At 38.0% G+C, this 17,250-nt stretch overlaps 3 protein-coding genes across 4 annotated transcripts in view; 2 read left to right on the top strand and 1 right to left on the bottom strand.

Annotated features, from left to right (window-relative positions):
• The first annotated feature begins 620 nt into the window (after positions 1-620).
• Positions 621-1,665, top strand: LOC134667602 (cathepsin B-like). The gene has a single exon (XM_063525032.1). It carries the CDS (start codon positions 634-636, stop codon positions 1,651-1,653), a length of 1,020 nt encoding a protein of 339 aa, XP_063381102.1. The 5' UTR covers positions 621-633; the 3' UTR covers positions 1,654-1,665.
• A 3,248-nt stretch (positions 1,666-4,913) lies between these two features.
• On the top strand, positions 4,914-6,098 carry LOC134667132 (cathepsin B-like). The gene has a single exon (XM_063524415.1). The coding sequence runs from the start codon at positions 4,991-4,993 to the stop codon at positions 6,005-6,007; it is 1,017 nt and encodes a 338-aa protein (XP_063380485.1). The 5' UTR covers positions 4,914-4,990; the 3' UTR covers positions 6,008-6,098.
• Positions 6,099-14,862: 8,764 nt separating this feature from the next.
• Positions 14,863-17,250, bottom strand: part of LOC134667159 (uncharacterized) — a 287,834-nt gene continuing 285,446 nt past the window's right edge. The window contains exon 7 of one of the 2 annotated variants that reach the window (XM_063524470.1): positions 14,863-17,234. In XM_063524470.1, coding sequence (XP_063380540.1) covers positions 17,075-17,234 — 160 coding nt within the window. In that variant the 3' untranslated portion in view covers positions 14,863-17,074. The remainder of the gene's footprint in view (positions 17,235-17,250) is intronic. The other variant, XM_063524471.1, reaches the window with a different exon arrangement.

Here is a 17,250-nt window from a genome sequence, read left to right on the forward strand (position 1 = left end):
TGTGTCCCATAAGATTTTTCTTCTTATTAATATAAATAAACATATTTCCCAAACATTCATTAATGTGTTATTGAAATAATTTTAAATTTTTTTGCTTATTTTTAATTTTTTTATTTTAATTCTTTAATAATTTTTATTTTCTTAAACTGTATAACGGCATTGTCCGTTTTTTAGGACAACCCTGGGAGCAATAAATATATAAGGTTCGTGGCAGTGTCCGTTTTAACGGACGTCCTGAAAACCCTACTTTCAGAATGCTTTTAATTTTTTTTTCTTGAATATAGTACTTTTTTACTCATTACTATCCCCAAAAACATTCCACGTGATAGGTGGCTACATTATTTCATGTCTTGCCATGTTAAGGGTTAAATTAAACTTTATCATTTCATAGGTATTCCTTTGACTACTCTAATAAAAAACACAATTTTTATTAGACACCCATTATAATTGTAAATATTTTACATATTCTGCCTTTATCTTGTACACACGTGTGGTACTTAAAATTGTAGGTACATTCTACTACGTACGTAAGTACTACACGTCATTAGTTAACCATTTTTACCATATAAATATGAGTATGGTATAAATACCCACTCAAAAAAAAACGATTGTAATTTGCGAAACTCAACAGCGATGTCATTTTCAGTCAAATATTGCATTATCTACTTTGTTGCTGCTTACGCAGTGGCAGCAAATGATTCCTTTCATCCACTCTCCGACGAGTTCATATCTCTGATTAACTCAAAACAAACCTCTTGGAAAGCTGGCCGAAACTTCCCATTGGACACTCCGAGTACTCACATCGAGAAGCTGATGGGAGTCATCGAGGATCCATTATATTCTACGCTGCCTCCCAAAGTTCATGACGCCGACCTGATAGCCAGTCTACCGGAGAACTTCGACCCGAGAAAGAAATGGCCTAATTGCCCAAGTCTAAATGACATAAGAGACCAAGGATCGTGTGGAAGCTGCTGGGCCTTTGGAGCTGTAGAAGCCATGACCGACAGAATTTGCACTTACTCGAACGGCACAAAACAATTCCACTTCTCTGCTGATGACCTGGTAAGTTGCTGCGAGTTTTGTGGATTCGGTTGTTATGGTGGTTTTCCATCAGCAGCGTGGTTGTACTGGGAATATTTCGGCATTGTATCTGGAGGGCCTTATAATTCGTCGCAAGGTTGCAGGCCTTACGAGATTCCTCCTTGCGAGCATGGCGTAGATGGAAACAGGCCGAAATGTGAAGGGTATAATGACACACCTGATTGCGTAGAGAAATGTGGATCGGGATATAATGTTGAATATGTTAAAGACAAACATGAAGCAAAAGTTGCTTATTCTATTAGCGGAGAAGATCATATTAAAGCGGAATTGTACGCTCACGGTCCCGTTGAAGCTGGGTTTCAAGTATACGAGGATTTCATTCATTACAAGAGCGGCGTTTATTCTTACACATCAGGGATACTTAAAGGGGGTCACGCTATCAAAATCTTAGGCTGGGGTGTCGAGAATGGAAAGAAATACTGGTTGTGTGCTAATTCCTGGAACAGTGACTGGGGTGATAAAGGATTCTTCAAAATACTGCGAGGTGAAGACCATTGCGGCATCGAAAGTGGAGTTGTAGCCGGGGAACCTGATTTAGATGGATTTAAATAAAGATATAAAAGTGCCTGGTTATCTTTAGGCACAAAAATTAACATATTTGAATAAATCTTATAAAATTAAAATCACTAGCGACCATTCAGGAATAAGGCCAATAAAGGTTTACCGACAAAGCTATCTACGCGCTTCATACATCTTACTTAATTCTGAATCCTAAATCGTAACGGTGGCAAATAAATCGCCCGACTGATTTAGGAAATTAGAATCAGTCTATAGACGCCTACAGCATCATTATACCTACAAGGATAAGGTGTTGTCAGTAGGCTAAAGCAAACATTTCACCGTCCCCTCCTTAATTCATCTAACTCAATTAAATTCCCGTCCTGTTTTTAAATCTGTTTGTCCTTCCCACTGACCGGCAACCGGATATCTTGACTTTGATTGTTCATGAACGTTCAATGGTCCCATGAATAAATTTGCGGAAGGTTTATTCTTGATAACATTTCGATCGTTAAAGGGAAAATACCTAAAAATAATCTAAAATAAAATAACTGACGTCACAAAACAGTCAAAACACGGCACCATTTTATGGTCCTCCTCAGCAGTTCCACTTCAATAATAGGTACTTTCCGAAAGCATCCGAGCATTTGTATTGTACGTAACTATAAAAATACCCAAGCCACTATACTTATAGATTTATGTATAAGGTACCTATTAGAAGAGTTTCCCCGATTTCTCCTGAATCATCAGATCCTGACGTGAAGACTATGCCACCATCAAATCAAATCGATCGAAGCGTCTTCAAAAAATTGGGAAACAAACATAAGCAAAAAATGGATTTCCACCTTTACGTCGGTTGATAAGTGGTTATTACGTACAGTCAACGTTAATAGGTATATGATTATATTTCTCGTCTTATTGCAAAGTGTATAAACTATAAAGTGTACACAGATGTATGACGTCGACTGTATAAGTCGGTAGTAACTTAATTAGGTCCCTTTCGTCGGTTATTGATGACTTCTAGAGTGTCAGCGAACTCTCTCGGCTCATGCAATTAATATGATTAGGTATCGGTCGAATTTGTTTTCATAATGTCGGTACTATAACAGGGCTCTTACATAAATATTGACCTTATGCCTTTGAAATAAGGTTCAAGAAAGGACAAATTAAAGTTTGGATGATACATGACATGTACAATTATGTGCTACATTATCATGACCGGCATTATGCGTGTTCAAAGATTAAAGTTTGTACCCGTTTTGAACTTCATTAGCTTCACGATACAACTGTCAATAATTTTAACAGTTCTCAATAATTTTGTTACTAATGAGAATAATTCACAAATGTTTATTTACGAGTATCAGAGTTCAACTTTCCTGAAATCACTGAAAACTCAAGGGCTTAGTTGTCATCGTTAGGATACATATCCACCCTCAAGTTAAACCATTAATGTTAGTACACAGTTTTCAAAATGATTTGCGACGGTAAAGTTCTTTCAATGTCTAATAATGAGCGTGTCAACACGCTACTAAAATTGCCATTGAGATTTTACTGTGGTTATTGCAGCTATGTCACCAATAATCATTTAAAGATGTCGAATAAAAACCCCAGTATGAAGCCTAGCATCTATTAGCAATGTTTAAATAGGAAACGAAGCATCTCCAAATACGACATCCAAGCAAAAGGAAGTCATATTGTTTAGAACAGGTGCGCAGGGAAGTTGGAACCATGGAATCATGGTTGTACAGTCAGCAGCACTCAGCAGAAGTTACTAAGCGGGCGAGGTGTTCAAAATTACCTTGACGCGCTCTTATTCTCAACAATAAAGTCACGACAAGATCATTTTTGAACACCGCTTAGCAACTATACATATAATGGCTGTCGATTCTACGGCTCATAAAAATGTAGCATAAAATGTATCATTTGTTCGCAACACACAGGAAATTCTGCAACATGCCGAAACTATCAAAACCTTTATATTTATTATATCTAGCGGATTCGTAACGCAATTTAATTATTACATTATAATACAACGCCGCAAACGCAACATGATAGGTACGCTAAGAAACAATAGAAAACTTGCCTTTCAAAATATAGTACCTACCAACTTACATTTTTAATAACTGCACCGTAAGACTACTTATCACCGGGATATGATTATCACTTGTATTTTGTATTGAATCCTCATACTGTTAGTCTTGCCCCGAGCAAAGTACCTGAACTATGTTAGTCTTCCCCACCTTACTTTAGCTCAAAAAAGTTAAAACCAATTCTTCCAATCAGGCCGCCTAGCCAAGGTTACAATCGCTATCGCTTCGACAACGAAAAGCATTATGTATCTCTATCACTCTTCCACATTAGTGTGACAGTGACAGTTGCGTTTCGATCGCTACGGAGCGTTAGCGATTGGCATCTTGGCTACGCGGCCAGTTTCTTTCTTATATTATACTTATGCCATCTATTTTAGTTCATATTCTAGTTTTATAAACTTGAAAATCTAGAGCTTCACGCCGATCGACAAAATAAATATAATTTCATAACAATTACAAGTGTTTGCATAGTACTAAATAATTTCGTGTAGAAGTAAACATTCCAGTCCCCGACTAATTATTTCCGAGGGGCAAAACAAATGTTTGCTAATCGTTGTGGAGCGTTCGACCGTAATCTCTGTTAGCTTTGTTTATTGATAGACCTAACCTTCGACATAGGTCAAGCATCGTCCCCTATCTCCTCGTGTACTCGTGTTCATTGGTGTAGGGGAGTCGAACGTACCAACCACCAGTGTGTATGTGAACAGAGGGCCTACCGCGAACCACGTTTGACGTGTTGCCTCCCTGTCACACTTACGTACAAATTTACAAGTGCGACAGAGAGGCAACACGTCGAACGTGGTTAGCGGTAGGCCCTCAGATCGTCATAACGACATCCAGGAGAAGAGTACAGTCACAAGAACCTAGCCGCCGCCATACAATAGAAGTTAGGCTCTCATTTTAAAACATGTTATTTAAGGAAGTCGTTTAAAAATTAGAGCGTGAGTTAGGAGTACTTTTCGTCATAGAAAAAAGTGTCCGAAGGTTTCATTTCACATTCCTTATTCCTAAATGTAAGACGGACACCCACGGAAGAAAGAATGAGCCGTTTCTTTTTGGGACCCTAAAAAACTTGATGATTCAGAGATAGGGAAAAATCTGGTTTAGACCTTTTTAGACTGGTTCATCTGAGCATTCGACTCGTCTGCATGAGGTTGTAATCACACTGTAACCGTTTGTACCGACGCAATTACACGCGACGCGAGCAGCGCTTGGACCCACTCGCATATACGGCTCGCACGCTCGTCTCTCCCCTCAGTCGGCGGCTCTCGCTCGACGCCGCATCACGTACCACAAGCATCATGGCGGTCACCCCGGTATTCGGCGCGCTCCTCTTCACCGCCTTCGCTACGGCGGCGATGAGCCCGCTCCATCCGCTCTCCGATGAGTTCATAGTCCTCATAAACTCCAAGCAGAACTCTTGGAAGGCCGGCCGCAACTTCCCGCTCAGCACCCCGTTGGCACACATCAGGAAATTAACCGGCGTACTCAAGGATGACATGCTTTTAACTCTCCCTGTGAAAGAGCACGACGCCGATCTCATCGCCAGTCTGCCGGAGAGCTTTGACCCGAGAGACAAATGGCCCAATTGCCCGACTCTGAACGAGATAAGAGACCAAGGATCCTGCGGAAGCTGCTGGGCGTTCGGAGCCGTCGAAGCTATGACTGATCGCGTCTGCACTTATTCTAACGGTACGAAACATTTCCACTTCTCTGCCGAAGATATGCTGAGTTGCTGCCCGATTTGCGGCCTCGGCTGCAACGGCGGTATGCCGTCTCTAGCTTGGGAATACTGGAAGCACTTCGGACTTGTATCAGGAGGCTCGTACAACTCGACCCAAGGTTGCCAGCCATATGAGATCCCTCCCTGCGAGCACCACGTCCCTGGCAACAGAATGCCTTGTAATGGCGATTCGAAAACGCCCAAGTGTGTCAAGAAATGCGAAGCCGGATACGACGTTGAATACGGTAAAGACAAGCACTACGGTAAACATGTGTTTTCGGTGAGAGGCGGCGAGGATCATATTAAAGCGGAACTGTATATAAACGGGCCTGTTGAGGGGGCGTTCACTGTATACGCGGACTTATTGAATTACAAAAGCGGGGTATATTCGCACACATCAGGAGACGCGCTGGGTGGCCACGCTATCAAGATTCTTGGGTGGGGTGTGGAGAACGGCAAGAAATACTGGCTCATAGCTAACTCGTGGAACAGCGACTGGGGTGACAATGGCTTCTTCAAGATCCTGCGTGGTGAGGACCACTGCGGCATAGAAAGTTCTATTGTGGCCGGTGAACCAGCGTTAGATGGTTTATAAATTGAATTAAGTTGCAAATCACTCGTATTGCCAAAGAAAATGTTGATTAGATTTAATTTGGTACCATGAAATAAATATTTTTAGTATAAAATAGTTTTTTCTTCCTAAATTGTTTACCTACCCACAATTACTGAATTTTTTACCATCCATTATCTCTATATGTAGTTTCTTTATGTATTCAGATGTAAGTATGTACTTAGTTGCCTAGAAAAACTTTAACAACAACAGCAGTCGAATGATAAATTAAGTATTTAGGTAAAAGAATATCGCCGCAATAATTAACAGCTAAACAAACTTTACTGTAACGAGATTAACCCTCAAAACTACTGATGTGCCTAAGGAAACTTTCCAAAATTGCGAAATGTTTCGGAAATTTAACGTAGGAAAAATTCGGTAAATTTCTTACATTTATGTATGAGAATTGAAACTTTCCCATTTTAAATTTAAATTTCCCATATTTCCTAGTGAAAGTATCATGAAATTTCCGGGAATTTATAGAATTTTATGTAAACTTTCCGCAACTTGCACTCTGTACTCAAAACCCCTTATTCATAACATAAAACTTTACAAGCCTGAATTAGTTAATTTATGTTTTATCCCTTTCTTATAAATACATAAATCTAAATGACAGATAAAGACAAACGATTAGCTTATTGAGGTTTGCAGCGCGTCTATGAATAAAAAGTTGTCAGTTGCGCGTGTGTAGGTCGGGTTCATAAATATGTATACATTTTTTTATCTACTGCAATGAATTAAGGTGCAAAAATGTATACATATTTATGAACTTGCCATGATTGAAGTATCTCGACAGGTACCTACATTAGTTTTCACAATAAAAAAATAATGGGGACATCTTACATTAAATCGACCTAGCCCCAAACTATAAGCATAGCTTGTAGTTTGATATAAACATACTTATATAGATAAATACAGTATACTTAACAATTAAAGTAAACTAAGTAAGCAGATATAGATTCTAAAGTACAATAATAGTAAACTAAGTACTTATAGTAGATATAGTTTCGTACGCGTAATCATTAACATTTCTTACGACTATGCGTTCTCATTTTCTGTTATTGTTAACCAATCTGTTGTTACTGATAAGCTGTGAGAGTAAGTAATGTGCGAACTAGGTTCCTTATTATACCCATTCGTTAAAACTGTGTCGAGAAACTAGGAGACATCGATAAACTGAATTTATAAAAGGAAAATAGCCAAATTGAGATTTTAAAAACTTTATATATTATCATCTATCGACAATTCGACAGACATACACTAAAGCAGATAATATGTTGATAGTACCTACTAATTTAGGTACCTACTAGTGGCTCTATGAGAGTAGATCTCGCGATATGCTTCATAAAGCTACAAAAAATACTTCTGATGAGTCATTATCACATCCAACTCACAATGGTCTTAAGTGCCATGGAATGGACCCTACCCTACAGACACTAAAATCCTTTTCACCACACCACCTCGGAAAGGCTTACTTTGCACTTCAAAAACTGATAGCAAAGTTGCATTTTATTCGCATGTGAGGCAAAGTCTGCTGGTAGAATTGACTTTTAAATGATGATTTTGGATGATAAATATTTAATAACATTCATTTGGATTTGATTTGGTTTGATTTTGTTTGATATTTAACATTCAATATTTGCTTCGGGCTGGTGTGGTGAAAAATTTTGTGTTTCACTCGGGGGCAAATTTTGTTTAACCCTCGTGCTTTGAAACCCTCGCAACGCTCAAGATTCCATTTTCGAACCACTCGCTTCGCTCGTGGTTCAATTTTGGAACCTTTCGCTTGCTCGGGTATCAATATTAGCACGAGCGGTTAAACAACAACCTTGCCCCCTTGTAAAACAAATAACTATTATACCAATTATGCCCACATTATTTTCCAAGGAAACGACAGAAAAATGATATCTAAATACCGAACCTGATCAGAAAATTTTACGAGAATCGGTTGAGAAATGCGATTTTTTTTGAGATATGCGACCTGCAACCTGCAAAAGAGAACATCGGGATAATATACGAAATCATTTTTGCCCAATATGAAACGGAGACCTTTGCTCACGCTCGGTCAATTGGTGCGAGAGGAACGCCCGCCCTGAGATTCATGTCACGTTGGTATATATCTTATGTTTTTATTTCAAATTCGGGTCCTACTATAAACATAATATTACCATTATTCGTAGCTTCGTAGAACAATGGAGTTTATGCAATGTAATCTTACTATGTATCTAGTCATAATAGCGTTTGTTTAAAACTTTCATATACTTAACCACAAACAAAACTATGGTGAAAAACATTGTGCGTAGGAACGTGTAGGTATATTAAAATTGTAAACGTGAGTCATACAAAACTGTTTTCTATTGACTACAATAAATAAATTATAGCTATGTTCTACTTATTGCACACGTGCATATGTATATATGTTGCAGTCAAAAGTGTGAACTGGTCAAAAGAACTTTTAACCGACAAAAACAAGCAAAACTGCTTTTGACTGAGCATGTTGGTTAAAAGTAGTTTTACCTGAAAATCATACATATTTCTGGCAGCAGTTTCGTTTTTAGGGCGTAGCAAAAAAAATTAACCCCTAACCTACCTATATATCTCTGGGAACAGTTTTAGGCCAAGCAATAAGAAGTTATAGAGGGAAATGCTAGGAACACAATTTTTGACTACGTAACTTTGTTTGGACTAGTTAGGAGGTGAACATATCAAAAGTCCCCGGCCGTAGCCCCGGTGCTGGGGGGTAGAGGGGGGAAAGAAGGTCTCATTTTTCGGTTTTTCACTTATATCTTGGAAACTTTGCGTCTTAGCGACATGACTACTAAGACAAACCAAAAGCTGATAAAATTTGTTACAAGTTTTATTCAGTCAAGTTTTTCGATATCTTGAATAGTTTTTGAGATATCCGCTCTTGAAAGTTTATTTAGGGCTTTCAATTTTATCTTGATATCTACATTAGTGACGCTGCTAGACCGTGTTTGGTATCATTTTCGTATAAATCGGGGGTGCTGAATTCAGTTTTGGTATCACATTGACACCATTCCTAAGAAAAAACATATAAACTTTAAACAAATACCTTTTTTTTTTCAATTCCTCTTCACGCTTAAACCGCTCAACCGATTTAATTGAAATTTGGTATACAAATATTTCGAGTCCCAAGACAGGACATAAGATACTTTTTATCTCTATAATCATCCTTTAAAGTTGTGAAATGGAGTATGGGGGGAATTCAACTTCGTCGACGAAACTGAATTCCTGAGGTTAATACTGCTCAAGGTAAGGTTTGAAGTCATGTTTGGTATCATTTTCATCTAAATCACAGATGTATTCCGTCCTAAATTTCATCTAAACCGGTTCTACGGTTATTGACTCCCCATTCAAACTTCCACCCCACTTTTCACACCCTCAAAAGATGCTTTTGGTTATTAAAACTATCCTATGTTCTGTGTCAAGACTGAAACTATTTCTATACCAAATTTCAACGAAATTGGTTCAGCAGTTTAAGCGTGAAGAGGGATTAAAAAAAATATGTTTTTTTTAAATTTTGGTTTTACTTCGGAATAGTGTCAATGTGATACCATAAATGAATTCAGCACCCCCGATTTATACGAAAATGATACCAAACATGGCCTAACAGCTTCACTGACGTAGATATCAAGATAAAAACTAAATCCCTAAATAAACTTTCAAGAGCGGGTATCTCAAAAACTATTCATGATATCGAAAAACTTGACTGAATAAAACTTGTAACTAATTTTATCAGCTTTCGGTTTGTCTTAGTAGTCATGTCGCTAAGACGCAAAGTTTCCAAGATATCAATGAAAAACTGAAAAATTCGACCTTCTTACCCCCCTCTACCCCCCAGCAGCGGGGCTACAGCCGGGGACTTTTGATATGTTCACCTCCTAACTAGTCCAAACAAAGTTACGGAGTCAAAAATTGTGTTCCTAGCATTTCCCTCTACAACGTTTTTTGAGCATTCATTTCCTGACCTATTTCGTTTTTTGGGCGTAGCAAAAAAAAATAACCCTAACCTACCTATCTCTACGAGTACTTAATTTGACTGATAGTAACAGTCACAATTACTATTAACCAATTATTTTCAGGTAAAACTACTTTTGACCAACATGCTCAGTCAAAAGCAATTTTGCCTGTTTTTGTCGGTTAAAAGTTCTTTTGACCAGTTCACACTTTTGACTGCGACATATATACATTATCATTATAATAAATTTAAATTAACCAAATAATATACCAGACATCGTAAATTTTACAGCATGTTTGGTGCAGCCTTTTTTAAGTTTAAATTTTTGGCGTGATAACGTCTTATAAATTGATGAACACCGGTAGCACGCACGAAAGTATCACGTTGTGGACATATCTCCATATGGTAACGTTGTGGACGGATCTCCATCACGCAAAATTATCGTCCGTAAACCGACTTTACAGACAAACATTTCTTTTTTTTTTACAAGCTTTTATTTACTTTCACCTGACCGTTGTCTGTAATCAAATCTTGCAAGTTAAATTTGATCCACTTCCCGGTTTCCGATTGAGCTGAAATTTTGCATGCATGTATAAATCGGATGACAATGCAACATTATGGTACCATCGAGCTGATCTGATAATGGAGACAGGAGGTGGCCATAGGATCTCTGTGATGAAACAACGCAACCTAATTGTGTTAGGGGTTTTTAGAATTGTCTCGATGAGTATTAGTTGTCTGTCGTTAGAAAAGTACAGTCAGCGATAAAAGCTTGTACCAAAAATGAAATTTTTGTCCAAAAACTTGTATCAATATTGTGTTGTACAATACGGCTGATCTTTAATGACATATATATATTATTATGGCTAACTGGTTAAAAATGACCCTGTGTTATATCTAAGTATCGTAAACAAAGCATTATTATTGATTTATGATGCCTATGTAAGGCGGCAGCTATGAGTAGTACGAATAGGTATTTCTGAGTAACCGCAGTTATATAGCTACACAACAGTTCTGAGAATTACTGGCACGGGTACCGGAGCAAATTTGTTGTCATAATAACAACGGGAAAACGAGAATAGTGAGACTTTTAGTGGGTAGTTTTGAAAACGGTTTACAATTGTATCAACGAAATTTTTAATTTTCATAATTTTATCATTTTGTAAATGATCATAAAAGCAGCTTCCCACGTTGGTTTCCAAAATGTTTCATTTACTAACCTAAGCTATAAGCCATGAAAAGGGTATCGTCTTTGGGTCGTCGCATTTTTCGTCAAGTTCTTAAATTAGTCCTATTCTGCTTCCGTCACTCATTCTACATTGGTCACAATCGTCGGTGGCTTTCAATGTAGAATGAGTGACGAAAGCAGAATAGGACTAATTTAAGAACTTGACGAAAAACGAATGGGACGACCCAAGACGATACCATGAAAAGTATCTAGTGTCCTTCAAAATCGTGGACATCATAATTCAAATTACCGTCTATCTTAATCTCTATTCGCTCTGGCTTCATTTAAGTAAAGAGAATGAAGATACACAAATTTAGATTTTCAAAGTTCTCAGCCTGCCCCGGAATAAAATTAAGCAGTCACGACAGATCGACTTACGAGAGCCGGCCCTGGTCATGGTGACAGATACAGTAGGCTAGCTTGGAAAGAACATGCTTACAACACAAGCACAGAAAGTAATAGTACTACCGTACAGAAAGCAACCAATTGAACAACCAATTTAGCTAGGACCCTAAATGGCTTAACAATCGCGGAGCGTGATGGTACAGTCAGCAGCAGAAGTTGCTAAGCGGGCCAAGTGTTCAAAATGATCTTGACGCGATTTTATTGTAAAGAAAATAAGAGCGTGTCAGAGCGTGTCAAGGTAATTTTGAACACCTCGCCCGCTTAGCAAGTTCTGCTGCTGACTGTACACATGACGAAAAAACATAATAATTCGATTTCGGCAATACCTAAGTAGTAAATGTATACCTGCGGTGGTCTACCTCGGGTGATTCGTAATTCGGCTGAGCCAACTGTTTTATAGAACTGTGGTTGTGTGTGGTGGTGGTGTGGTTGTGGTTGTTGGTCCAGCCGATCTATTGCTTTCCTATCTACTACCTACTTGTGTCAGTCGGGAGACACTCCTGACTTGGGGCAAACTCGGCTCGGAAATGGGGTCATTTGAAGCATGATTTTTGGATGAGTATACGGGGCAGGAGGGTCAAAAATCGTCAAAAATCGATGACGTAATTTATAGACAGCCAATTTTGACAACCCTAAATAGCCGAAAGGGATAGTGCCATACATTAGAAAGGGACAGCATGATTCGTCTCTGAATCGCTGTCAAACTTCGGTAGGAAGTGTCCTTTCTATACGGTAGCACTATTATTTTATTCTGTGCTGACGTACTGTTCCTTTCCCAAATCCCGCAATACTTAATTAGGGGCTGAGCAGGCTATTTAAAACAGTACTCATGTATTCGTTACACGATTAAAACTCCGCTTCAAGCCTAGACCGAGCTTACGTACTTAACATTTTAATGAAATGCGAAAAACGAATACTTTTAATGCCTCAGTCGGCTGAGTGGTTAAATTTAGCGCTTAGCGAAATGGGTGGAGTTTTACAGTTGTAATGTTTTGTATTAGGTTTGAATTTTAAACCGTTTTATTTGAGAAGTTTTATACGTGAATTTAATAATATGGAAGGTTTTTCGTTCAGTAAAGGGAGAGACCTACTAAATACCTATTACTTGCTATGGGCAAAAATAATAGATAGTATTAGAGTGTTCCTGTCATAGTAAATTTTGTAGTCACAGTAAATTTACTGCCATCTATCGACACACGACTAAAACTCAAAACAAAAACGTATAAAATTATCAAAAAAATGTATGTATATGGATAAATGATTTTATTATTTTTATATCATTTTGATCCACGTTCTTTCACTGATATCCATGTGTTAAAATTGTTAAATATGAAACGGTGTCGTCACGCCATCTAGCCGAGCATAGGCTAATGGTGTGTGCGGCATCTATCCCAGGATGACTTTTTCTTGATTTCCGTGGCACGTTTTTCCTTAAACTTTATTCATCTTATACGAAGTTACATATGTCTTTGCTATAGGTATGATATGACATATAAATTCACTACACAGAGTATGTTTGATAATTAAAATTACACCCTATAAGAACGATGGTTCATACATAAGCAAAGAGAATAGAGTGTATAGAGGCAGATTGTCAAAGTAAATTATGCAGCCACAGTAAATTTACTGCCATCTTTCGACAGAAGATTAATATTGTTAGATCGCCATTTGACTTGGATCCTTATTATTTCACTGATATGTGTTAATTTGTGAAATATTTAAATTAACGCCATCTAGGCCAAAGCTATGGTGCAATCTTTTCGAGCGATGGCGCCATAACGTTTGGCCTACTGTCGAGTAGATAGCGTTAATTTAAATATTTAACAAATTAATACATATCAGTGAAAGAATAAGGATCAAAGTCAAAAGGCGGTCTAACAGTTTTAATCTTCTGTCGAAAGATGGCAGTAAAAGTAGTGTGGCTACATAATTTACCATGACAGTAACTCTCTATACACTCTATTCTCTTTGGTAATGGTAAAGAGTGAAACACTTACATATTTAAATAACATTTTATTAATCCTCAATTTCATGTTTAATGCTTATATATACTACTAGAACTAATTCATCTATCCTATATGTATATCACAAAACATGACTGATCACTTGATTTTGACTGTCCAGTTCATTTTAAATTCAAGTACAATGTAAATTAAATAAATCATAAACAATACCATAGTTACATGAAGATTTAATGCATTATTTGAAAATCTTTGTCTAACTACTACTATCAGGGGCCAGGGTGCCTAGCCAAGGTGACAATTGCTTGCGCTACGACAGCGAAACGCTTTGTCTCTCTATCACTTTTCTATATTAGTGCGACAGTGACATATGCGTTTCATTCGGAGCCTGAACGATTGGCATATTGGCCCCAGAGGACCTAGCCAAGATGCCAATCGTTTGCGCCGTAGCGAACTTGTAAAAGATGACGTTTTCATTAGTTTTGATGAGAAACAATCGAAGAACAAGACGCCTTATGTGCAAGCTACAAAGTAAAAATAAACAATATAAACATGGTGAATAAATATTAAACAAAATCAAAATTATTAAACTTATTTTTTTTTACTCGTCTCTGATAACATCTATAATACTTACGTAAATTATGTTTTTGCCACATGTACAATAACAAAATACGATATCAAACCAAACAAAAACATTAAGTATTAAATTATCTGGAATGCTGGCACTTATCAGTCGGGTGTAGCCATTTGATATGGGCATAGACAAAAGAATACCAACATACGAAAAATAATGCAAAATAATGTAGCCTAAAAACTTGACAGTTAAGGGCGACTTTCACCATCCCACTAACCCGGGGTTAACCGGTTAAACCTAGACCTGGAGTTACCATGGTTACCAGTACAGTTTGACACTTAGTTATCGATTTAACCGGTTAACCCCGGGTTAGTGGGATGGTGCAAGTGGCTCAAAATAGATTTTAGACGTGAGTTGTCAAAACCCGTTTGTGTATTGTTTAGCCCGTGACAACCTATTTATTCCATAATGTAAATTGTAGTTCACAAACACCTTTACAAGCAAACGTTTCGAAAAAATATATAAACTCTAAAGGCCTATCTCCATATTGCGCGGCAAACTATCGAACATTGGCTCGCGAGGAAGCCGCGCGCAATGGATACGCGATCTGATCGAGTTGGCTCGCGAGCCAACCCGGTATCCATTGCGCGCGGCTGCCTCGCGAGCCAATGTTCGATAGTTTGCCGCGCAATATGGAGACAGGCCTTAAGACACTGACAATAAGGTTGTGTTAATATATTTTTGAAACTTTGGCTTGATGTGTGTGAACTCCACCGAACTGGGTCGAACAGAGTTACCTACTTCAGGGTTCGAAATTATACCTACAAAGGTTTGCATTACTTCACGCATCTTAATATTATTTTGTCTACAATATGGGGCATAAAAGCGCCAAGCAAATGTTGAAAAAATTATAATTTATGTCAATGTCTAATTTAATTAATAACTAAATATAAAGTAGAGATCACTATCTAATAAATAAAAAATACCTTAAACGTTAAAACTATGACTATGTAAATAAAAATATCTTCGCATTAAATAAAAAATCAGGTGTACATTTTTTTGCTGCCGAAGAGAGATACAATTTTGCAAAGAAGATACAAATTATTTTCAGGTAAACTATTTAATTGTTCATTTCATATACTGAAAATATTAATGTCTCGTTTTTTTACTGAACCGTGGGTAGTTTTTGCAAGGCGACATAACTCAACATACACAAAAAAGTTATATAATAATAATGTTTTCATACAGTTCAAAAAACAAGATTTTTCTTTAATTTTCTCGCAAAAAACTACTTTATCCTCTAGAGTCAAAAAGGTTTAATGTTTTTTTGCACTTATAGCCGAGACAGAGCGAAGATAAGACTTTGATTTTTCGGCATTCAATATAATGGTCCGTAAGCCAGTAACAGATTTTTATGACCACATTCGTCCTCAACCCACCAACAGGGCAGCAGCTGACGTGCACGAGACATCATCATACATCTCCCTTAATCACTTTACAGAGTTATCGCCTGGGAAGTAATTATTAACAAAATTTGTACCTGAAACTCACGGCAAACAACAACTTCGCAGACAAATAACTATTGATGCACTGAAATTTTATTGAGATGAGTAAAAAACAAGTTTAGCAGTTTGATAACGCAAACAAAATCTAAGTTTTTTGGCACGACGGCAAATACAGTAAAATTTCAGTGCACCATTGAACTTTTCAAGTGGTTTGCGTCCCGATTTGAGTACAAATCTGACCCCATTTACAATGTCTAGACGTCTACATTTTACCTCGAACTTTAAGTGTGACAATTTTACGCAAAAGCAAAAGAGTTGGAAATAAAAACTTTCCTATTTTAAGAGTCTAGATGTATCCAAAAATCGATATTATTGAATATAAAGATGATCGGCTAGCAATCAAAAGTTAGAATATCCTCTAGCCGCCCAGAGACCTATAAAAAGGTCTCCTGTTCCATTCTAATTTGAACATTGTGTTGACAAAATAAAATTTCATTTTGCTTGGCACGGTTTGACGTATGGGCGGCTAGAGGATAAACGAGTAAAACAAACGAAAATAGATGATTCACGTTTTCAAACACGCCTTTCTGGTAATTTGTAACAAAAATTACATTAGATTTGCATTAAACACAGTACCTAAATCACTTGGAAAAGCAAAGTTTTTAAATAATTCTGATATGTCTTTTACTGCAGAGCTATACCAGGGATATTTTGTCCAATGTAAATTTTACAATAAAAAAAACAACTAGCAGACGCCACCAAATAGATGGGGATACGATTGAAAATTGAACTATGGTGTTATGGATGCGCTCGTGGTTGAGGGCGCCGCGAAAGCTGCCTAGAATCGCTCACTGAACGTCATTCAAAATTCAACCGTATAGTAAGTGGGACATGATGGTAGAAAATTGCGAGTTGGGAGTGAGCGGGTCCGTCTCGGAGTCGTGTCGTAGATTGAGGGCGCTTTAAAAGTTTTCTAGAATCGCTCACTGTACGTCATTCAAAATTCAACCGTATATTAAGTAAGATAAGGTAGAAAATTGCATGAATCTTAGTGATGTGAGTTTACGAGTCGTACCGCGAGTTGGGAGTAAGCGGGTCCGCCTCGGAGTCGTGTCGTAGGTTGAGGGTGCTCCGGAAACTGTCTAGAATCGCTCACTGAACTTCATTCAAAATTCAACCGTATTCTAAGTAGGATAAGGTAGAAAATTGCACGAATCTTAGTAGTATACGTCTATGAGTCGTACCGCGAGTTGGGAGTGAGCGGGACCGTCTCGGAATCGTGTCGTAGGTTGAAGGCGCTTCGGAAGCTGTCTAGAATCGCTCACTGAACGCCATTCAAAACTCAACCGTATTTTAAGTAGGATAAGGTAGAAAATTGCACGAATCTTAGTGGTATACGTCTATGAGTCGTACCGCGAGTTGGGAGTGAGCGGGTCCGTCTCGGAATCGTGTCGTAGGTTGAGGGCGCTCCGGAAGCTGTCCCGGAGGCGCTCGGTGAACGTCTTGTAGTCTAAGTTGGCTTGCTGGCCGAAATCGAAGTCGGCTACTTCTATTGTGTATCTGAAACAAGTTGGAA

The sequence above is a fragment of the Cydia fagiglandana genome, chromosome 9, assembly GCF_963556715.1.
Source record: "Cydia fagiglandana chromosome 9, ilCydFagi1.1, whole genome shotgun sequence".
Lineage (NCBI taxonomy): Eukaryota > Metazoa > Arthropoda > Insecta > Lepidoptera > Tortricidae > Cydia > Cydia fagiglandana.

Excerpts from the sequence above, each read along its gene's own strand:
- LOC134667602 (XM_063525032.1), top strand. The coding sequence starts at position 634 with ATGTCATTTTCAGTCAAATATTGCATTATCTACTTTGTTGCTGCTTAC.
- LOC134667132 (XM_063524415.1), top strand. The coding sequence starts at position 4,991 with ATGGCGGTCACCCCGGTATTCGGCGCGCTCCTCTTCACCGCCTTCGCT.